The following is a 24,897-nucleotide window of genomic DNA, read 5'->3' on the forward strand; positions in this document are numbered from 1 at the left end:
ATCTTATTCTTTCTTTTATTCTTGCTTTGTGTGGACATAATTATTATTTCCTTGGTCCTTGAGTGGACATTTTTTGGCAAACCTACTCTTTATCCAGCAGCTAGCTAAAGTCAGTCTAACAAAACAGAACCTTGCCTATTGATAACCAACATTGTTTGTGAAGATTTTGTTTATTTACTCACTTGTGTATTTGTGTTTCCTTTGCTGTCTGCATTTAAGTATCACTCTGCATAACATTTCCAGAATCTGCTGTATTGTGAATACTCATTTAACAATCTGTCAGTTATTAGTGTTTCTTGATTGAATTTCATGCAATGCTATTCAATGGCTATCTGCACTGTCTCTAATTTTGAAGTGACAGACTAGAGCCACCACTCCCAACTCTTGGGCTAGACATTACCAGTAAATAGTGGAATTGACAATTACATTGTACTGTCCACAAGTTTAAAATGGTGTGTTTGGTGACAGGTTGGATATCAGTGTACCTTAATACCAAGACATCAATGGAATTTCCAGAATTTTATCATAATTCTATAAAGAACAGACAATCATCACAGAACACTATATTGATCAGTGAAATTTGTTGGTTGAAATTCCTCTTTGCAATGAATCCCCTGGTGTATTTATAAATAGGCAGTTACAAGTACAAATAAATGTATATGTAATTATTGTAAGCTTACATGACACAATCTAATTTTACATAACACTGTTTACTTGAAACTAGAGAAAGCAGTGTAATAATACAACTCATATTTTTAGTTGTGATCAATGTTTTAAAATACTTTACTTTTGAAATGCATGCAAAATTAATCCTAATGCATGCTTTGAAAAAATGCAATAAAATCAAATACCATTTTCAAAGTTCATCCATAATTTACAAATTCAAAGTGAGAGGAACTTGTAACACATTAGAGATAAATAACAGATTGCAAAGACCATATCTAGATACTGACCTGTTTATCATGAGTACATACTTAAATGGTATTTTGATAGTGATATTATCATGTTTAACTGTTTCTGTAGGTGTGCCTATTACATATATATTATGGGTAAAACAAGAAAGCAGTTGGGCTTTCTATTTCATTGATATTTAAAAATAAATATGATGTACTCATCTCTGCATTTTCATTGCGACTGTCATTTTTCTTATGTTTATTTTATTCTGGTGTGAAAGCTGTTCATGTCTTTAAATATATGCATACTATGTATGTGTATATAAATATATATTAATTTTTCAAACTTTAGCTGTATTCACTGCTGAAAAGTAGCTGTATTCCAAAAACAAAAAATAATGTATAACAATATTTCATCTACATTCTATTTGTTATATCTAGTACCAAATAAGAAGTTTCAACCAATTCAAAGGTTAATAAGACTGGCTTGGATATGACAAATACAGTAGTATATTCAACATGAATCACATACATGTATATACACACACACATATACATGTATGTATCTATATTCATACATGCATACCAACAAACAAGAAAGTAAAATGTGCACTGCATTTTGATGTTTCATGAATTTCAAAAAATATAGTGAGAATACCACTAACAATCTGACTACTTTTAAGTCTTTGAAGATAATTACAGGCATTTCCAACAAGTTTATTAAACATCACACATAATGCTCAGTCTACTTTTGTTCCATGATTCATCAATACAAAACCTTTATGCTAGTTCAATAACTTATTTGTTAGATTCAATATTTAAATAAATTTTACCTCAAGCTAAAATCCCATTTAATAATTACATTACTTGCTGCAAAATGGACAAAATCATAATGATTAAAACAGGAATATCAGTAGACATTGTATGAAGAGAAATGCCCTATGAAAAATAAAACAAAATTACAAAGCTAAATCAATTAACATATGTTAATCATCCATAGACTTTTCCAAAACACTATATTCAATTTGTTTCTGTGCAGATAGTTGGAAGAAGAGGGAATAGAAAACTATGGATCATTATGTTGTTATAGTATTTTTATACAGATAATTTCAACCATTAAAACCATGTTTTTTCATTGGTACACATATACCAAATTTTATATATAAATGGAAATATCACTTTTCCTCCCTGATTTTTATTTAGCAGTTTGTTCTGAAACAGCTTTAATCAAATAAATTGCCCTAAGAAACATTTATTTACAAAATGAATAGTAGTGATAAGCTGTAATACAATTAAAAGTGCTAACAAATTTCTGAGGTACTATCAACCAGTCCTGCAATAAAACTGTTTTCTGGATAGCCTTACTACCTGGAATCACTTTAAGGGTCATGACATGTCTCCAAAGAGCATCCTAAAGATGTTCAATGCCACTGAAGTCCAGTAAGTGTGCAGTCTGAACTTTTTAGTCAACCAGTTTAGCACAGTGAATGTACACATAATCATCCATTATGCTGAGATAATGGCCAATAATACCAGCTTTCAACAGTACAAAAGGTTGTAGGATATGATTCCTATAATAGTACCCCTCTGCAGGATGTAGAAGTTGGTACATCTACCAATGCTTATTCCTGCCTATACTATACTTCTACCACTGCCACACATTGTGATCCTATTCCAAATTCTCCTTAAATAATCATGCGTCTATTACCTGGCTGTAGGAAGAAGAATTATTCATCCATAAAAAGAATATCGCTCCACATGTTATTGGTCAACTGAATGTATTTTTGGCACTAATGTAGATGTTAATACTGGACAGCTCTGCAAACTCTGTTTCTAACCATCATCCATTTGTAGTTGTGAATATCTAATTCAGTTGTCGAACATTTAACTACAGCATACCACAATCAACAGCTTACAGATTCAACTGCTAGAGTTGTAAATTATAGTCTGCCTTGTCCAAGTATCCATCCAACTGTATCATTGCATGTTTGGATGCCAATATGGAAGGTTTTGATAAGTATCTAAGACATCCTTTGAGTATGATGAAATTCATGCAAAGCTATTCTCTTTATACCAGGATTGTGACACAAATTAGAAGGTGGAATAGCAGTCTACCAAGTAGATATCAAGCTATATTACAAGTGATAGTTTTTAACATGTACAATAAATATATATATACATTATTTGTAGACATTGTCTGAAATACCAACATGAACATTCATTCTAGTAAATGTCAGAAAAGCCTTGCTCTTATGTTTTACAAGATAAGGCATTAAACGGTCTTTACCTTTTTTAAAACCCTAATCTGTTGTTTTTGTATACCATGAAATGCCTTTATCTGAAGCTTTATCATTCAATTTTAAGCAGAAGTCTGACATTATGTCTAATTAGCATACACTAATAACTATAGCCTTTGCTAACCTTTCTGTATTTTTAGAGTGCAAGGTATTTGAAATTTCAGAAGATTACTAGCCACATTTGAATTTGTTTTATCTACTCATCCAAGTTTAAAACAATATAAATTCAAATTTGCTTAAATCTAAAAATCTCCTTAACCTGGCCAACACAAGAAAATAAATAAGCCAAGTTTGAATCTGCCTAACAATGAACTGAGAGGAGTGAATGATGTTTATTTTTTACTGATTTTGTTTTACATGTAACATAGTTATAAGAATATAAATTAACATTTCCTATAATTGTTTAGGCATTTTATTACAGATAAACCCAATTGAAAATTCAGGAAATAAATGTCATAAAACATAGTTAAGCAATGAAAGAAGTTTGCACAAACATGCAACATATCAGAATCACTGTTATAACAAGCAAGTATCAATATATATAAAACACTGACATACAACAACACAGCAACAAACTCTGTAGAAAGTATTTCATAAAATACTAATTAACAGAAAGTTCTTGCTATAAGACAAACATTTAACTTCATATTATTTTCATGCAATCATACATTAAACAAAAAGACAGAAATTAGAGATAGTAACTTTAAGCTTGTTTCATGTACACTTACAATTGATAACTTGAATTCTGGCAATTCCTGTGAAACATAAATGATACAACGAAATGCTCAAAATGTTTTTAAATTACAACATTTTAAAATCTTAAGGCACTGTAATAAGTCAATAGAACTGTTAAAAATATCATGATAGTTTTTCATTAGCTTTTTTTAACATCATAGATACCACATGATGTCTATCTATAGGTACTTCAGTATATTTCAATCAAACACAAACCAGATGATGACTAAACAAATGAAACAGAACTCTTATTACTGTAAGCATTTGCTGTTTTGTCATCTTTTACATATGACAGCATCTTATGACTTTTTTTGGCAAAATATTTTATCCCAACAGTCTTTATTTACAAACAACTGATACAAATATGCAAATTAAATATTTTAAACAAAATCTGTTAAAATTGTACTCAAACTAAAACAAGCTACATATAAAAAAAAGTTAAAAACAATTATACAAGAAAAAATCTGAAATCAAGAAAAAAGTAATATCATGTAAACAACATCAATGCTTAAAAAACCCATACCAATTTATCTTACTTAATTTCTATACACACAAAATATTATAGAGAAGATAAATCTATTCAACTTATTTTTTTAGCCATAAACAATTTATATCTTATCCTATCACATGAAAAAAATATGATAACCAAAGAGTTTTGTATTTTTAAATTCCCTCCAAGTAAAAGACTAATAACTTAGAATATACTTAAGCTTTGGTTACAAAATATTAAATTAAGGGACTCTGACTGTTTAATATATAGTTTGAAAATTTTGTTGGTGACATCATCTTTACAAGTGAGTTATGGTGAAGAGATAAATATGGGTCTCATTTGAAAAACCATTACGACTTTTGTATGTGATCCTGTGTGCTAACTTCTTAATCAGAAGAAATAAATATCTTAGTTTTGCACTTTTTTAAAGAGACAATGATCAACACACTCCATCAGAAATTACCACAGTTTATAAATCTAATGTTATAATTAAAAGACAAATACAAACAAACAAGTATTCAGGTTGTTCCTATGATGTCAGTTTACAATTTATTTATTAAAGCACTTTGAAACAACATTCTGAAAATATGACTTATTTATATATAAGCTATAATGATGACAAACAGAAATGTAGTGTTACCTTAATATTCAAAGGATTCACTTGGCCTTTTTCCACCACACATTCCCCATTAATTTCAACCTGTTTGAAATAGTGAAATATTTTCATCTGTAGAGCAACAGATACAGCCACAATTTTAAAATCAGAATGTAGACTTAATAAAAAATTAGAGGACAGGGATTCTTCAAACATGATTAATAATGAGTAAAAGTTCATTGACATCAAGTTATTAATGAAACACTTCTCTTAGCATTTATTTATTATATCTATATACTACTAAAACTCTGAGATTGTTTGTTTGTTTGTCTGTAATTAAATACAGCAAAAATGGCACACAACATGAGAATAGAAATATGAATAGAATATAAGAAATGAGTATAGAAACAGAATAGAACAAGTTTCGTTAAAATCAGGCCATGAATTACCGAGTTAGCACTGTTTTTTGGTCACTTTTATGAAAATTTCAAGCATGAGTAATTTTACATCACACTACCGTTTGCACTCTTTACGAAACTTCTCCATTCAAATCTATTTTCCTATTTCGTCAAAAGATGGCAACATAAGTGCAACAACTTTAAGATGTTTATTATTAAACAACATACAAGCTAATGTAACGTACAGTGTGTGATATGTAAACCATAGTTACATTAAAATACTTTTGCCAACTGTGTTGATCATTGTAAATGAATTTGACACTTTAATGTAATTTTCATAAGCTGTTTTGCTTTGTGAAGCATTAATTAGAAACAAACATGCCATTGAATGTAGCATTTAGGTGTTGTGCTGACTTACGAAAGTATTGCATATATACATCTATCTATCTATATACTACTAAAACTCTGAAATTGTTTGTTTGTTTGCTTGTCTGTTATTAAATACAGCAAAAACAGCACCATATTTGTAAGAATACGGTACCCCCTGAAATGATAATAGAAACAGAATAAAACAAGTTCCATTAAAATCGGGCCACGGGTTACCGAGTTAGTGCCATTTTTCGGGTCACTTTTATGAAAATTTCTACCATAAGTAATTTTACATCACACTACCATTTGCGCTCTTTATGAAACTTTTTTATTCAAATCTATTTCCCTGTCAATGTTCCCATCTTCATTAAAAGGTGTAAGATGACAAAAACAAGATCTTGAAGAATTTCTTAATAATGTGCCTTGGTTATGGTAGGTAAGAAAATGAGAACATTTTCTCAGTCAAAAAATCATTCACTGTGAGACAGTGACAAAGATTTTTCATTTGGTGAATTTCATGGTGTATCAGTTATCAAGTTTTGCTGTTTCTTGCAGTAATTTGAGCATGTAAGTATGAAAAGTTTTTCTGAAATAGCTTTTTTTGGTTTTTTGATAGCAATTACGTTATACTGAACCATGAATAACATTACTATTATCTGTTATTTTTTATTTTCAGGCATTTTGAATCAACTGTGAATAAGGTTTGTTCATTAAAATACCTGAAAACTCTGACTTCACTTTTTTGAAAAATGAAATGGTCTTTCCTTTTACTCCCGATCAACAATCAAATATCTTTTCTTGAATTATGAATAACACGAATGGATTGAAATATTTGATTAAATTATCTCTAAATAAACCTTCATTTCGGTGCAACATTGAAATTAGCTTGAATTCTTCATAACCTCTGAATAGTGGGTGACCCAACGGGTCACGGGTGGTCTAGTATATATATGTATGTATGAATATATAATTATATACACATACTTGCCCATGAGTTCCAACATAGAACTGAGAAAACACTTTCTGCTTTAAAGCTAAAGCTACAAATCAAAAATGTTCTGGATGATGATTCGAGTTAAATGAATGTTTCAATTTTTTAAAAGTTTGCTTTATACAAATTCAATGAAGGAAAACTTTCAAGAAAAACACCTAAATAATACATAAGATCTTGTTAATTGATGTCAAATGCTTATTTCTCTAGCTATTTGAAAAGTAGCTAATTATATATTATTTAACCCAGAATGAGCAAGTCAATACAGCTAATTCTAGTTTTCAAAAAAGTTGGTGCCTGCTTGTGTTTGTTATTCCTGATATTTAGTGATTTGTGAAGAAAAACAAATGTAAGTTAAAATGAATATAACTATTTGTTTAGTGTTATTAGGAAGTATTTGGCTTTAACATCATTGAAGTCAGTGTAATCACAATTTCTAAAAAAAACGTCAGATATTTCACCAATAAAGCTATCCTACATCACGATGAAGGTCATTTGTCCAAACATACTGAGCATTTTTTTTTCCTTTTGCACATCTAATTTAGCCATTTGTTATGCTCACTCTTAATTAAATAAAAACTAGGCAATAATTTAACAACATTCAAAATTCTGAATTTATTACCTGAATGATCCCTTAGGAAAAAAAGGAATACAAGCCAATATGTAACTATCAAAGAGTAAGTACAAAAGTAGACAATGATCTTACCTTTGGTATATCCATCAAATAAAGCACCCACTTTCCATGTGTTTTGTTATTCTCTATTTCAAAAGGCCAAGATATTACAACTTCAATCCTTTTGGCCCTAAATGGTCCATCATTGATTACCTAACAGAGTAAATAGCATTTGAATACAAACATAAGAAATATGTATTACTATGTAAATCACAAAAGTCACATGTATGCTAATATGCCAAAAATCTTTAAAATAATTAATTATTATTAAAAGGTGTAGCTTTAACTCTTCTCTCTCTATCCAAAGCAATTCTAAGCATAAAAAATAAAACATGATAGAAAGCTTTCTGAAGGAATCTCACTCATCACAAACAACATCCAAGGGGTTTAAAAAATGTAGCTGAAACACTGACCATGTTTCACCATCTTAAAACATTATAAACCTTTGATATTTTCAGATTTGAGCACAAAGAACCTGAACTTTTTGTTAGTTGTGTAATTATTAAACAGTAAGTTGTTAACATGTAAAACATGTACCACACTTTCAACATGGTACACAGAACCATGGTACGACATCTCAACAAAATTTATCGAAACAAATTAAATCAGTTGTAGTAATAAGACTCAAATATACTGTTTCTATTTTATCTCCAAGATATGTATAGGATATTAACTAAAAAATCATTCTGTATTTAATAAAGCTATAATTACAATACTTAACAAATAGCTAGAACTGAGGTGGTAAAAACAAACACTAAGCTATGTATTTTTTCATTGGAAAAATTAATGAGTTCAACTAACACAAAATGTTAGTCCATGACAGCAGCTGTCTAGGGTAAGGCACAATAGATATTTTCAGTTCAGGTTCTTTGACTCTACAGCATTACAAACTTGTTTCCACAAAAACTAAAGCAGAACTGACTTTTAACAATAAAAGTCAAAGGTAACTCAAGAATTTCAGTAATATGAGTATAATAAAAATGTTGTTCATGAAAACATAACTAAATTCAGCTTTTCAGTCTTGAACTTATGGATATTACTCCCAAATCCCACAAACCCTCTATTTTACACAAGACATTCTCTCTTAGTAGACCATCGTCATCTGAAATTCCACAAACTTTTCTATCACTGGATCCATAGTCTTCTTCATCAAATTCACAGAACCCTCTTTTACAGAAAATTCATAATATTCTGTCTTCTCAGAGCTACAGCAACCAATTTCTCAGTATACTCTCTAGCCCCAATCTGTAATAGACCCCTTAAATTTATAACTCTTACATGACTCACAGAGCTCTCTCTCATTAAACACAACAGAATCACTGAATCCAATGTTTAACTGTTGCTGTGGAAACTAACTTTTACCCAATATAACTTGATGAGACCAGTAAACACCAGGTGAGTGATTTACTAAGCTAAAAGGTCAAGCCCACTAGTAACTGCTTGTAAGGCACTTTTTAACACCTAACTCAAAGTACCATATTCTCCATTATCACAAACAATACCTCACATTGGGCACCAGTTTATCTTGTGATAATTCATTTTTACAATATAACTCCTTACAGTTAATTACGATAAAACAGAATTCATATAATATTTGTAATTAGGAACAAGTTAGTTTTTTATGATCAAATAATACTATTTTACCGAGCTCTTATGTGTATTAAGAAAAAAAAATATGGCTGATAGGGGGATAACCACACACAAACACACACTTAAAGTATTATAACAGCATACTTATTTCATCCAAATTGATCTCACAATAGGTTTTTCAGGTATTAAATTATCTAATGATACATTAAAAGAATAGATTGTTTCTATATGTCATAATTAAAGATGAATTTTTCTGCTTCATTCACAAAAGCTTGTCATAAAGCTATTAACTAGTGTTAGTTAAATAACATAGTGTTTGATTGTCTGTCAAAGATAATTTTTCTAGCTTATACCCCTTGTACTCAAATATTAAGAGAACTGGTTACCACAAACCAAAAGTACTATCATTATGATTATTTGGCATAGATACTGTGTTCTATGAATAAATCCAACAGAATGTACCGTCATTAAAAAACAAAACAATTGTGACATTTTTCCTGCAAATATCATTATTATGTACTCATCTTGAAAAATTTCAATAACTGTCAGAATTTCCAACCGCTAGATTAAACAAACAAATTCACATGATAATACATGCCTCATAGGTGTGAAAGACGGGGCTACCAATATCATCTTCAGACTTCATTGCGGTCTCTCCTTTAATTTCACCACCATATAATACTTGTTCTGGTTGAGCAATTCTAAAATTTTATAACCAGACAAATTTTAGCTATATTATATAATGTAAATATCCAACAAAACAGTAGATAAGTTCCTTGATTGGTCAAGCCCCCAAGAGTAACACTTCAGGTTGAATTGATAATGTGACCTCTAACAGAGTTATTAAAAATTCCAGAATCAGAACTTAGAGAAAATTGTGAATTTTGGAAATAATAAATATATACTAAGAGAGAGTAAAATGTGTAGTATTTGCACACTATAATACCTTAGATATTTATAATAATATACACTACATAGCTTCCTCATAAGACACACAGCTGCAAGCCAAGTCAGTAACTCTATGTTAGACCCCAAAGGTTCGTCTGTAAGCTTGAGAGTTTATAACATGAAAAATCTGAGTTCAATAAACCTGATGGTCACAGCATCAATAGCTCATGGTGCAATTTTGCACTTAAATATAAACAAATTTTAAATATAAAATACATCAAAGTAAAGCTTTTCATCTTCCATAAAAAATACATTATTTGGAAAGCAGCAGTAAATTTATGATATTTTCTCTTCAAAGAGTTCATTTCAATTTGCTTTTTTTTACTCATTTTAATATTTTCTAAAGCACATGCTTTTATGCAAATACTCTTGTTTAGATAAGAGATTTTCTGATAAAATCTATAACAAAATGCAAAATATCAAAGATCATACAGCATAACAAATCCACTGAACAATATGAAAATTTAAAATATTAGCTTAATCTTACCCACGCAACTTCAGTTCGGCAACCCGTACAATATCAAGCACAGTATTAAACATTGTTTGCTTTCCTAAGTTCAAACTCGTACTGTAATATATAAATATCAAAAAAAGGATTACAATAATATTAATACAAATAAGTTTTTCTATTAATAAAGCTAGAACTTTTTCTAAGCATTATTATAAACATTTTCATTTGGTTATTTTTTCATCACAGTATACACATACATTTCCATTACTTATGATTACAAAATAATTAAACTGAAATATAGTTGATGTAAACATATAACCAATACTTTTTGACTAGTTGTCTTGAATGTAGGCTTAACACAGTTTCCCAATTCAATAATCAAGGTTTCAGCTATGACAGTGTTTAAAGAGAAGAAAAAATGTTTGATAGGCAAAACAAAGTTATTGAATTAGTAATAAAACAAGCACATATCTATTCAACAAAGAAGAATATTGTGTTACAAATTACACAATTACAAATACTTAAAAATTTTGATTTTTCATGGGCCATGAAAGATATTCACACTAAGACAATAACAAACCCCCAAAACCACACAACTTTAAAAACCAAAATAATTTGAAAGACATGAAACAAGATACTCAATTAATTAGTTTACAAATCAAAAAACTTTTTGTCTTAACCCATGCTCATACAATCTAGCAGACCACAGTTCAGAAATATGAAATTTCAACTCTTACATAATATAAAAGTTTAAGATAATACATAGTACTGAATAGTTACACAGCTAGACCAATCAAAAACAGCATAACATTTAAAAGTCATATAGAGTATCTTAAAACTTACAACTGCTTGAATAAGATTCTAATTCTGTACCTTTAAATAACATGCACATACTATCAGTAAAACATAAACATATTAATTATTAACAGTGCCTCATAAATCAAACAGAATCATTACAAATAACTTACTTTACCATAATCAGTATTAGCACCACATTATGGTACACAAAACTATTACTGAATCACCTTTTTAAAAGTTAGAAGTAACCAGTGTTAATACCATACTGTACAGTGCCAGTATCAATAACACTGTACAGTGCCAGTGTTAATACCATATTGTACAGTGCCAGTATCAATAACATTGTACAGTGCCAGTGTTAATACCATATTGTACAGTGCCAGTATCAATAACATCGTACAGTGCCAGTGTTAATACCATATTGTACAGTGCCAGTGTTAATAACATATTGTACAGTACCAGTTAATTCCATATTGTACAGTGTCAGCGTTAATAACATACTGTAAAGTGGCAGTGTTAATAACATACTGTACAGTACCAGTGTTAGTAACACATTGTAAAGTGGCAGTGTTAATAACATATTGTACAGTACAAGTGTTAATAACATATTGTACAGTATCAGTGTTAATAACATATTTTACAGTACTAGTGTTAATACCATATAGTAAAGTACCAGTGTTAATAATATATTACAGTAAACAGACCTAATACTTAATCATGTTTTAAAAAATTAAAAAACACGGCTCTTCCATAGAACAATTGTTAATATCCTATTGTTTAATAAAGCTAATTTTGACCAAGATGATCTAATGCAGCATTTTTCAATAACACAACAAAAGAAGTTCACATTTTGAGTAAAAAATAGTTAACGTTTGGTTAGAGGTTTGAAAATATTTTTTAAAATCAAATCACACACTTTACATTAGTGACAGTAATTCACCATAAATGTATTTATGACCAATGTGAGACAGTGCTCACTACAATAATTAAACTCAGCTTGAGTAATATTTGCTAATATTAATATTTTTTTCTGTCAAGGTTTTTTTGTTGGGAATATAACAAGTTCATTTTTCTTGTTTCAGATCTTAACAAAATTTAAAAATAGCTAAGTGTGTGTTTTACCTAACTTAGAACATATCAAGAGCAATTAAAATACATTTTATGACTCTAAATAAATTTGCAACATCAAAAACCAATGAAAGCACCTTTTGTGGAGTAGACGACAAAAAATTATTTTTATTCACACCTAACATGACACGTAAAAAATTTGCTTATCTCAGCCTTTAAAAGTCAACACATTATATGTCAGTAATCAGCTTTTTTATCTTTTACTAAAAACTTTTAATTTTTGAAGAGACATTATTGTTATTTAAAAACAATAATAGATATAACACTAAAATAATTTGTGTGTATTTAAATCCTCAGTATTTGCTTCACTTTTCTGAACTTCACATAACACATGGAATGAGCAAGCTTATAAGATCTACACTGAATTAAAACCAGTACTTTCAAAAATGCCATTGTTTTTACAAATAATGCACAAAGTAAAATGAATAATGAAATGTACATTTGAAGCTGCTATAATGTGAAAGGTAAACAATGGAGCAACTTTAGGATAGCAATTTTTATTAAAGAAAAAAGAGAAGGTACTAAAAGATAACTATTAAATCACAAACATTCAGAAGTACATTAAATAAATTTCTTTGATGCAGTTTATTTCATCTTTTATGACATTAGTGATGTCCTTGATATCACAGGTCTGACCACTGTTAGGTTTACCAAAAAAATTACTTTGCATTAAAGAGGTTTTGTTATATATACATATAGTGATTTTTTCATTGAAAAAACAGAATTTGAACAGCATGTAGAACATTTAAAGAAACTGATCGTACTTTTTGAAAAGCAATTTTGTTTTGTGTTACACATAAAAGCAATCATGAATGAAATACTTAAAAAACACTACTGTAGATGCTTGAAGACTAGCAGAAATGGTTAAGTTTGAAAATTCAGATGAGACAGAATACTTGGAAATAAAGCTTGAACTGATTATTTTTGGACAGAGAAGCATTCCCAGTTGATATTTAACTTCTGACAGAGTGGACAAATTATGTAAATGACAATGAAATGGATTTGATAAATTTCTCAAGGTGTTAATTTCTGTTAGTGACAGATCTAAAATATGTTAAATACACAGATATACTTTGTGATGAGGGGTTTATAAAAGTGTTCATACATTGGTACGTTTCATGATTAGAATTACTTGAACAGTAATGAAAGAAATAATGAGTAGTTATGCTTGGAGTCTCACTAGCCAACAAAATATGATCTACAAGAAGGTCTTTCAATAAAGGTTATAGTTAAATATGGCAAAAAACAATACTTGACTGTGGTGTTGTCATGGTCAAGTAACCAGTTTCACCCAGTGTATACCAGATAAAAAGTAGAAATGACAAGATAAAGTACCTTAATTTTAAAGACAACTCAAATGTGACAAATATGCTACGTGAAATATGATTTCAGTTTGTTTGTTTTTTTAAAGTCATATTTATCAAGGATATTTTGACACTTTTGGTGGTCATGGATGAATGAGACTTAATGCATCACACACACACTTCCATGACAACGTAAAATGAAATGCTGTTCTGAAAGACCTACAAATACAGTATAGTGCCATCTCCAATGTTACTTTTGCTTTTCAGTTTTACATTACATTTAAATTTTTCATCACAAAATAAATTAGAAAAAGTTTCATCAAAAAGGTTTTATGTCCCACAAACAAGAAGCTAATTAAATAAGCCAGTTTGAAATTAATATATGATGCAGTAAAGTGTATGTCTAGAAATTGGTGAAGTTTCGATAAATGAACTACATGAAGAAACTAATATATTCCACAATATAAAGTTACAATTTTGACAAATTGTCTAAAAACTTGTGAAACAGCTTTGTTTCACGATACCTTGGACACAGATAGAAAAAGAGCCTAAAGTGCATAGATTCAACAATAACTGTGAACTAGAGAGTTTGTGGTCATAGTAAAATTATTTATTAGTAAAGAAGTTTCAAACCAAAAGCAATATAAGTAAAGAGAAAGACCTGAATATTGCAATAGAAATATGATTTAAAATTCAACCACATATACGTTTTGTTGATTAATGATATAGAAACTTAATGAATGTTAATTTTCATAAGTAATAGTTTTGTATAAGGAAAATCAAGTAACTGGTTGACTTACGTGTTTACTTCAAAATCAAATTCCAAGCTGCTTTCATAATCTTCAACCCTTCGAATATCAAATTTAACTTGAACTTCAACCTGAAAAATTAATATATTTTTTTCAGGGTATTGCATCCAAATTACACAATATTATTTGGGCTTATATTCATTTATTTTTAGGTATAAAAGATACAATTGTACCCTGATGTTATAAAAGCTAACAAATATCTAATTTGTTTATATATATATATAAAGGTTCAAACATTTCTTTTAACAAACTAAGTCCAAAATTATTCAGATCTAGATTTTTTCATGCACTTATAAGTACACATAAAATTCATTTAATGACCAGTTGAACTTCTTGAAGTATACATGGATTAAATACATAGTTGTCACTCTCAAAAACATTTTTCCCAACCTTTCTTGGGAATTATAGTTTTCCAGCCACTTTTATGTATGTGCAACTCTGCAGATACTATGTCTACAGTACTTCATAATAAATATCAATAAGATTTATATCATTTTCAAAAATATTTGAATAAAATTATTCCTCTGCATTTGAGTAATAATGATTCTTTATTGCTCCAAGATACTTTTTTGACACTGAGTTTTTAGAAGAACATGTTTGTGTTTGTGTAAATATAGACTAAAAGTTATAATACACATTGTCAAACAGCTTTCTTCAATAAAACAAAATGCAGAACTAAAATATTTTTGTTGTTTTAAAAACTGTTTTTTCTTCATAATTTTAATATTACAAATTAAATTTTTAATGGTAAGCAAGTATTAAATAAATATTCACTGATATATAAAAAGAACTTACTTCTGGCAAGATAAATGGGTTGCCCAAAATGCATTTTAATAATGTCTCTGTAATTGGGTTACATTCGATGTTTAACTCATTCGCTATCTGTAAAAATCAGGTGTTCAGCACAAATTCATAATATAAATAACAATTATAAAAACTTATATCTATCAGATTTGAATCATGACAATAAATCACTGTACAACTACTTTATAGGTAAAATTTGCTAAATTCAAAACGTATTTACTTCTAAAACACTTGCATCTATAAATGTGAAAATTTTCCATTTGATATCTACCATATATCTACTACGACATCTAAATAAAAAAGAGTCACTTAGCTATTTCCAAAAATATCAGGTCATTCAATATAAAATAATTATTCGAAATTTATGGAAATTTAACAAACATTGCATTATTTGTTTGACAGAATAGCAGGTCTCACACCTAAGTTTGTGAGGTTTACTTTTTTTTTCCAAACAACCAGTTTCTTTTTTTTGAATTTCAGATTTAATTTGTCTCTAAACACAACACAAGGAGATACTTCAATAAGTTCTAATTAATTTTATCCCCTTTTACACAGACATATGAGATTGTTTCAAAATACACACAACAAATATATACATAAACTCACTACTACTACTGACCGTGATATGATTCACATAGCTTATGCTACTTGGATGAGAAATAAAAAAAGCTGCATCATATGCTGGTTCTCCCCTGTTCTTAGCTTTTACTGAGATGTTTAGAAGCTGCTCTCCCAAGTATAGCTTATGATGGTATTTAGCACTATGAATAAATTATTAAAAAAACAAATTATTTATCAGTTTAGTTAAAGCTGTACTTCTAATTAGGTCATCTACTGCATGAATTGTCACTTTCAAAATCCAATAAATGGCAACATACTAAGAAGATAATTTTGAATTGAAAATAATTGTTAAAGACAGAGAAGGGACTGAGCAACTGAAAATTACAAGATACCTCAAGAAGACCCTGGGTAACTGAAAATTACAAGATGCAGGAGACACTGGGTAACTGAATATTATAAAATGGAGAAGACACTGGGTAACTGAATATTATAAAATGGAAGAGACATTGGGTAACTAAAAATTACAAGATGTAGGAGACACTGGGCAACTTACAATTACAATATGGAAGAAACATTGTGCAAGTGAAAATTACAAGATGGAGTAGAAACTGGGCAACTTAAAATTACAAGATGGAGGAGACACACTTAGAAATTTAGGATTAAAAGATACCTCGAGAAGACACTGAGCAACTAAAAATTACAAAATAGAGAAGAATCTGAGCAACTAAAAATTACAAGATTCAGAAGACAGTGGACAACAGAAAAGAATAAGAAAGAGTAAACATGTACAGCTGAAAATTACAAGAAAGAGTAAACATGTACAGGTGAAAATTACAAGATTGAAGAAACATGATCAACTGAATTACAAGATGGAGAAGACAATAGGCAATTTAAAACTACAAGATAGAGATGACACACAAATTGCAACTGATTTGAACATATCTTAAGGATTTTATTTGTCCAGAAAGAATTACATAACTCAAAATTTAGTTATTTATAAACATGATATTAAAGAACTTTAGTTGCTAAAAGGCTTTTATTGAAAAACCAAATTCCAAAGCAACAGTATAAGTACACAAACGAACATTTTTCTCACATGCTGTGAATAAAAAAGTGCTGTCAAAATTACTTACTTATTTTCACTTGCCCTTAAAAACTACTTACAGTAATTTTAATAATAATAATAATGGTACCATACTATATAGAAAGATATCACTATGTATTTATATAGAAATGCTAATAATTATATTATTAGTGTGAAAATTATTTACCCTGGTGGCCTTGGTAGTTCAAACTTAGTTGCAAGGTCAAGGTTACTCTGGCATATTTCATCTGCTCCACAATCCTTCAGAAAAGTAGCCTAACACAAAAAAATGAGTCTGAGTTATTCAACAGAAACAGCTTTCATTGTCAGTTATAATCTTATACTTTTATTGAAACTAATAATTTTCAGATTTAACATCTGTATTATGTATGTTTATTCACCAACTGCAACAAATAATTTTTTCTCATCCAAACATACTCTACATAATCATTTGAATATTCAAAATGATGCTAAAAGAATCTTTATATAAATAAAGCTATAGCATAGAGACAATATGTCAAGTTTTATATATCTTACTATATCCTTCCAATTTTGAATAATTTCACTTTCTTAATAAGATTAAAAATTTTGTAGAAGAATGCTGCAAAGTAAAAGTGTTAAAACAACACATATAAAGACACACACACACACACGTGTATATACGTATGTATGTATACATCAGAAATCTCATTACAAATATATTCTGCTATCTTACCAACCTGTATAATGGAACTTTCAACAAAATACCAAGTGGTGATTGAAGTCAATGCTGGCTAAGTTGAAGATGTTTATATTAAAAATGATAAAATGTAGGTAGCAGCAACAACTAATTAATTTTGATGAAAATTATCCGAGTAATTCTTTAGTAACCTAAAACACTTTAAACATAGATATGTAATATATTTAGGTGAAATAAGATATTTATTATGAAGTACTTCTGAGGTGTCCAACTTTGACTGAGTTTGAGAATGAATCGGACACAAATATACAAAATCACAATGAAAAAATCTTTATGAAAATTCGAAAGCAGTCAAAATAATGTGTGTACAAGATGAGGAACCATGCCTTTTATTTTTTTTTACAGTCACTTCTCTAAACTGGCCAAACAACTAAAATGATGTTGATTAGAAATTAGTTAACATTATATGATTGAATAGTATTATTATTATTTATAGAAATAAATTAAATTTTGGTTACCAAACTGAGAGCTTGAACTCCAAAAAGAGAGACAGGTGTTACGTATGGAATTGTGCAGCGGATGCAGTGACACAGGCAACAAATGAAAGACAAAGTTATGTTACTTTTGAATAAACTTTAATGGATAACAAAGAAGAAAATTACACTTACTTTACAATACACTAGTGTACAAATAAAATATTTATATAAAAAAAAACCTTAATTCATCTACTTAACTACATTTGTGTCATGGGTGTTGAACCTTTGCTGGGGTTTAAAGGTGCCAGTCCCTGATTGAATTTTATAGTGATTCCTTTCCCTGATCCTTTCTGTTTTACAGTTAATCCAATTTGTCCTTGGTTCTTTTCATCTTCTTCCGTAGATCATGAGATTCTTTATTACCATCCAATACTAACTAGCCAGTCAAAAAGTTAACAATTGTCACAAATGTAGCTTTTCAGATGTCTCATTATACTTTATACAGCATTACTATAGCTTGCCAAAAGAACAAAGTTAAAAAAAAAATCCCTGTGTACAATGCAACCTCACTATTTATAGGCATCCATAGAAACACCAGCACATTCTAAAACTCACGATGCACCTTGCATAATTCCTCATAACTGATTATTATTGGTCAACCCCAGTGATATAAACAAATCTTAATCATTATTAATACATATCACTTAGCGAGGGGGTGGGAGCCACTAAAATTTCCATACATGTAACACCTCCTCTACTAACAAAAAAAATTGCCATTCAAGTGCACATAATGTAACATGATAAACTTTGAACCTTTATACGTCATTATTCTACTTCAATGAAAAACATTTTACACAATACATATACAACATGTATATCATATTCACTCCAAACACATAAAGAAAATACATATATTTATATGTAACTACTACTCTACATGTTTCTAGAAAGAGCATCAGCAATTACATTATATTTACCTTTAATATGTTTAATATCCAAATTATATTCCACCAAGCTCCAATTTAATAACTTTTGTTCCTTAACTTACTCAAAAATGTTAATGGATTATGATCCATATGTGCAAGGCTAAAAATTCCTTCTCAATGGTGGAATAATTCTTTTGGTGACAGTTGAACTTTTTAGAAAAATAACAAACAGGATGTTCAATACCATCGTCCCCATCCTGCAACAGAACAGCACCCATACCAAGATCGCTGGCATCAACTTGAACCATCTAAAAAAAATCTAGTGCCTTCAACAGTGGAGCATATGATAACAATGCTTTCACATTCTGGATTCCAAACAAACTTTTGTTTCTTTTTAGTCAAGTTGATGAGTGGAACTCCAATCTCAGAAAACTTCTTACAAAATTTCCAATAATAACCAGCCATGCCAAGAAATCTCTTAAGTGATCTTACAGTTTTTGGTGTTGTAAAATCTATAATAGCTTCAATTTTAGCTTTCACAGGTTCCGCATCACCTCGACCAACCATATGACCCAAACACACCACCTTGGCATGTCCAAGCTCACTTTTTGCAAGGTTTACAGTCAGATTTGTCTGGGCAAGTCTCACAAACATTTTGTCAAGTCTTTGAAGATGTTCATCCCAGGTATTACTATATACAATCAAGTCATCAATGTAAACTTTCACACCTTACAAACCATGAATACCTTGACTCATTAAATGGGCAAATGTGGCTATTGCATTTTTCATGCCAACAGGCATAACCTTGTAATCATAAAAACCATCTGGTTTGGACACAAGAACATAAGGTGAACTTCAGTTACTTTGACTCAGTTGTATAATGTCAATTTTTAGCATGTACTCAATTACACTTTTCATTTCCTGTGCTTTTTCAGGTGTGACCCTGTATGGATGTTGCTTTATAGGTTGGGAAACATCAACATCATGAAACAACATATTTGTCCTATTTGGAACATCAGGAAACAATTGTTTATATTTTACAAACAAACTTGATAACTGTTCTTTTTCAATTGGACTCAAGTGTCCCAATTTTATATCATGATTTGCTAAGATTTCTGAATTACTAAGTTTAACCTTCACAACATTTTTGTCTTCAATAACATTTTCAGTGACAGTAACATCATTTTGGTCACAATTATTGGTGTCGTACATATCATTGACACTTGTAACAACAGATGACTCATTACGATCACAGTATAGTTTCAGCATATTAATATGACACAACTGAGTGGATTTTCTATGATCAGGTGTTTCACTCACATAATCAAGATCACTCACTTTCTTACCACCTGACCTGGGCCATGAAACTTTGCCTGCAAAGGGTGACCTCTGATTGGTAGTAACACAAGGACTTTATCATCTGGCTTAAATGACCGTTCTTTTGCATTTTTGTCGTACCAACTTTTCATTTCACCTTGTGCTAACTTGAGGTTTTCATGAGTTAACTCACATACCCTACTGAGCCTTACTCTAAACTTGGAGACATAATCCAGCAAATTCAGACTCTCTGGCTCCTCACTCAACCAGATTTCCTTAATTAACTTCAGAGGACTCCTTATTGTAAGACCAAATACAATAAATCAAATGTACTGAAACTAGGGGATTCCTGTACCTACTCCCAGGCAGCAAACAACAAGAAAGGAATACCCTCATCCCATTCGTTCCCATGACATTATGTCTTAATCATAGTCTTCAAAGTGGATTAAAATAGTTCCAGAGCTCTCTGAGACTCTGAGTGATATGCACTAGACAATCTGTTTGGCTCTCAATTTGTGTACGACTTGTTGAAAAAGACTAGACATAAAATTCAACCCTTGATCAGACTGCACCTCTTTTGGACGATCAACTAAGGTAAAGAACTTGACCAAAGCCTTGAAAATATTGAGTGCACTAATATTTCTTAATGGAATGGTTTTGGGAAATCTGGTGGAAGCACACACAATAACCAATAGATACTCATTTCCCAACTTTGTTTTTGGTAATGGGCCAACACAATGAATAATGATTTTGAAAAAAGCCTTAACTCATCTACTTAACTATATTTGTGTCACTGAATGTTGAACCTTTGCTGGGATTTAATGGCGCCAGTCCTCGATTGAATGTTATAATGACTCCTTTCCATTTTCCTGTTAATCCAATTTGTCCTTGGCCCTTTTTGTCTTCTGCTGTAGATCATGGGATTCTTTATTACCATCCAATACCAACTAGCCAGCCAAAATGTTAACAACTGTCACAAATGTCCATGGTATAGCAATATTAGCCAAGTACCAATGTAGCTTTTATGATGTCTTGTTACACATTGTACAGCATTACTATAGCTTGCCATAAGAAAAAAGAACATTGAGGTAGCGACTGGTGGCTGTTGGTTTATAGTACACAGATACCTTGAAATCAGTTGCATCTCTTTCCACTTGCTCATCTAGGAACAGTAGTATGTTGTTGTTCCATGGTGAACTGGATTGATAGTTGAAGACTGTTGATATGGTCAAGGAATGATGTTACGTCCTCTTGATGTTGCCATAGGACGAACATGTCATCAATGTATCAAAGCCACACTGCTGGTACGAGAGGTGCAGCTTCCAATGCTAGATCCTTGAAGTATTCCATATAGGTGTTGGCAATCATAGATGACAATGGCATGCCCATAGCCATCCCTTCCTCCTACTGATAATACACACCATGTAGCTGTGCTGGGGTAGTTACACAGAACATGAGCAACTCCATGATGTTATCGGTTGAGATGTATGTTCTTTCTAGTAATGTGTCATCCATTTCCAGTTTGTTCCTCACAATGATTTAAACCTCGACTGTTGGAACATTGGTGAACAGGCTCACAAAGTTGAAGCTAACTATTTGTATGCCAGGTGTTATTGGCATATCCTTGATCAAGGAGACAATGTGGGTGGAGTTCTTCACATAAGAGGATGACTGATTATCTTGACCAGGAATTGGCCTAATGGGTGATAAAGCTGAGACCCAGCAGCTGACAATTGGTCTTAGTGGTATGCCAGTCTTGTGTATTTTTGGTAGGCCGTACATGTGTGGTAGTTTGCTGTAATGTTGATTCAACTGTCCATATTGTGTATCAGTCAAGTATCCTTTATCCTTGTTCTTTTTCAGGATCTTGGACATTTTTCATTTGGTCACAAATGTAGGGTCTCTCTGCAGTTTTGTGTATGTCCCATCACTCACTAGGTTGTTGAGCTTGTAAGTGTACTCCTCCTTGTTCATGACAACAGAGGCATTTCCTTTGTCAGCTAGGGGTATGATGACTTTGTCATCATTCCTGAGCATCTTGATAGCTGCTTACTCTTCTCTGGACAGATTCATCTTTGGAGGTTTTGCCTTATCTAGTGCTTTCTGACTTTCCAGCATAGTTATTCCCCTTCTTCTCTCCCCAACCGCATTGCTGTCTCTTCTGTGTGAGCTATTATGTCGAGGTGGTTGATTCGTTTAATGGTGGTTGTGAAATTTAGCACTTTGTTGAGTACTGCCTCTTCATACAATGTCAGTTGGTTGTCACTCAGGTTTACCACTGCCTTTATTTGTTGATATGTTGGCTCAGTGGTTGCTCGGTTCATGAGTTTCTCCAGTTTTTATATGTGGTTCTTCTTCACCCTTTTGTCTTCCTTCATGTATTATCATGTGACCAAACAAATCAACCACAAAAAAAGCTTTCTGGTTGTGAAATGTACAAATAAAAAGTCTGATATAAGACTTGATGATGGCTGGAGAATTCACTGGTTGAAACACTGGGAAAATAATATTACACATAGTAAAGACAAGAATAATATTTTGAATAATTATACCATTAGTAACAAGATAATGTGCATGAATGTTGAAAGAACCAACTCCATGTATTATACTGTTTTTCTCCAATGTCAAATTTATCTGCCACTGGCTGTAACATTGGAAAGATTTAGGTTTACTTCTCTTAGCTCTATTTATTTTAATTAATTATAAAATATAATTTTTCACATAATTCAAGCTAAAACATAGTTTCTTTTAATAACAAAATATATTTATAACACAATACACTTTTCCACTGTTTTTCAAAAATTATCCAGAAATAGAGATTAATGCAAAGAAATGCTACAATAAACAAATAATACATAGGTAAAATGTTCTATGAAACTTTCAGAATATGAGCTAATCTTCTGTGTATAGAAAAATATTATAAACATAATAACTAATTAATATAATATGAAAATTACACAGACATGTAAAATTATCAGATAAAAACTAAACACGAAGTGCTATCTATTGCTCAATTCACCACTCATCACTGAATTATCAAGAACATTGAATAGCTTATTTGCTGAATAAATCAGAAGAAACTGGTATCATCAGTACTACATATTCTTCAAATACCTATATAAATTAAGTTTACTTTGGTGAATAAAACACAATTAAAACATGCATATAATTATCAAAAAAAACTAGTATTCACATTTCTTTATAAAAGCAAGTGCAGAATTTACAAAGAAATGATTAACTATCACATCCAAATAAATTGATATGTTGACTTGAATCAAACCATACCATGTACATGTCAGTACTGTTATAAGAACTATGTTTTAAAAATACAAGTCTCCATTTCTGTAAATACAAATTTCAACAGTACTTCTGAGAGTGCCTTTTGTTTGCATTGTTCCATAACAAAATCATTCTTTTCCCTCACTATACAAAGGAATAACAAATACCTGACTAATGAATTATTATGGTTAGTAACACGCTGAACTAGGTAGTTAAAACCAACATCCCTTTCAGTAGTCTAATACATCATACCAAAATCTCTATTAAGCTCAATATCAAGACACACGGTACTTTGTCATGTGGCCAAAACAACCTGCAGGACACAATTTATGTTATTAACAGGAGTGATATTTTTGTGATTTTTCACTTTCTGTAGCTCGGACTGTGGTAATCCAAACTACCATATATTTTCAGTGGATGTACTCTACTGGACCCTTACTCCACATAACAAATTTCAAGGCAATCAATTAAGAAATACACGAGATATAAAATCTCCAATTTTGATTGAACTTTTTCCATTTTTTTTCTTTGCATCGAAAGTATGGAAACTTTATTTGATAGAAAAACATACTTAACCTTTATGGATTCTTTTCAAATTTGATACACTTATATATCTTAATAATCTACAATTAGTTGTCAAATTTGGTCTAAATATAAGCCACATGTGATTTTGATTAGATAAGCCTTTACTTGGCCACTTCTGATGTTGGATTTATTTCACTGGATTTTAACAAAAAAAAAAAAGTTAAAATATTTGAACAAAGTATTGTGTTTTACATATAATGAATATTGTAATTTATTTGACTATTACAATTCTCCAGCATTTCTATCAAACCTTAAGAAAAAATTAGGTGCAATAGCTTTCGTTAAGCTTGGCACCTTTTTATTTATTCAGTGTTACGTAGTAGTCCAATTACATAAACTGTTTTATTCAGAGTATATGGAAGAAAAAACAATCATTATTTTAGTGGTATTATAGTATGGTATTTACTTGGGTTGTGTTAGGTTTGTGGTAACCCCAGATTTACAAATTCTCACTCACAATTAATAGCATCCACAAATAACTTGACATTTGACAGGCAATTTATTAATGAAATAAACTGAATATTATCTGACTCTGACTGAGTTTGAAGCAAAACAGTAACTGAACATACAATGTAAAACAACACAAAAAAAACTGTCAGAATGTGAGGAGTGCATAAGACGAGAAACTGAACTTATACTAAATGTAGAAACTGAAAGACCTGAAGAATCATATTCCAGACAAAGAGAGCATAGCACTATATATCAAATTATAAAGTA

At 30.5% G+C, this 24,897-nt stretch overlaps 1 protein-coding gene across 1 annotated transcript in view; it reads right to left on the reverse strand.

Annotated features, from left to right (window-relative positions):
- The window catches only part of LOC106467741 (integrin alpha-PS1-like), a 166,684-nt gene that overhangs the window by 14,112 nt on the left and 127,675 nt on the right, over positions 1–24,897 (reverse strand). Inside the window, exons 14-23 of the mRNA XM_022384911.1 lie at positions 17,106–17,194; positions 15,893–16,034; positions 15,265–15,351; positions 14,461–14,540; positions 10,467–10,547; positions 9,630–9,732; positions 7,475–7,594; positions 5,056–5,115; positions 3,919–3,945; positions 1,761–1,832 (exon numbers count right to left, since the gene is read on the reverse strand). Of these exons, the coding sequence (XP_022240619.1) occupies positions 1,761–1,832; positions 3,919–3,945; positions 5,056–5,115; positions 7,475–7,594; positions 9,630–9,732; positions 10,467–10,547; positions 14,461–14,540; positions 15,265–15,351; positions 15,893–16,034; positions 17,106–17,194 (861 nt within the window). The remainder of the gene's footprint in view (positions 1–1,760; positions 1,833–3,918; positions 3,946–5,055; positions 5,116–7,474; positions 7,595–9,629; positions 9,733–10,466; positions 10,548–14,460; positions 14,541–15,264; positions 15,352–15,892; positions 16,035–17,105; positions 17,195–24,897) is intronic.

This window comes from Limulus polyphemus, unplaced genomic scaffold (genome assembly GCF_000517525.1).
Source record: "Limulus polyphemus unplaced genomic scaffold, Limulus_polyphemus-2.1.2 Scaffold0, whole genome shotgun sequence".
Taxonomy (NCBI): domain Eukaryota; kingdom Metazoa; phylum Arthropoda; class Merostomata; order Xiphosura; family Limulidae; genus Limulus; species Limulus polyphemus.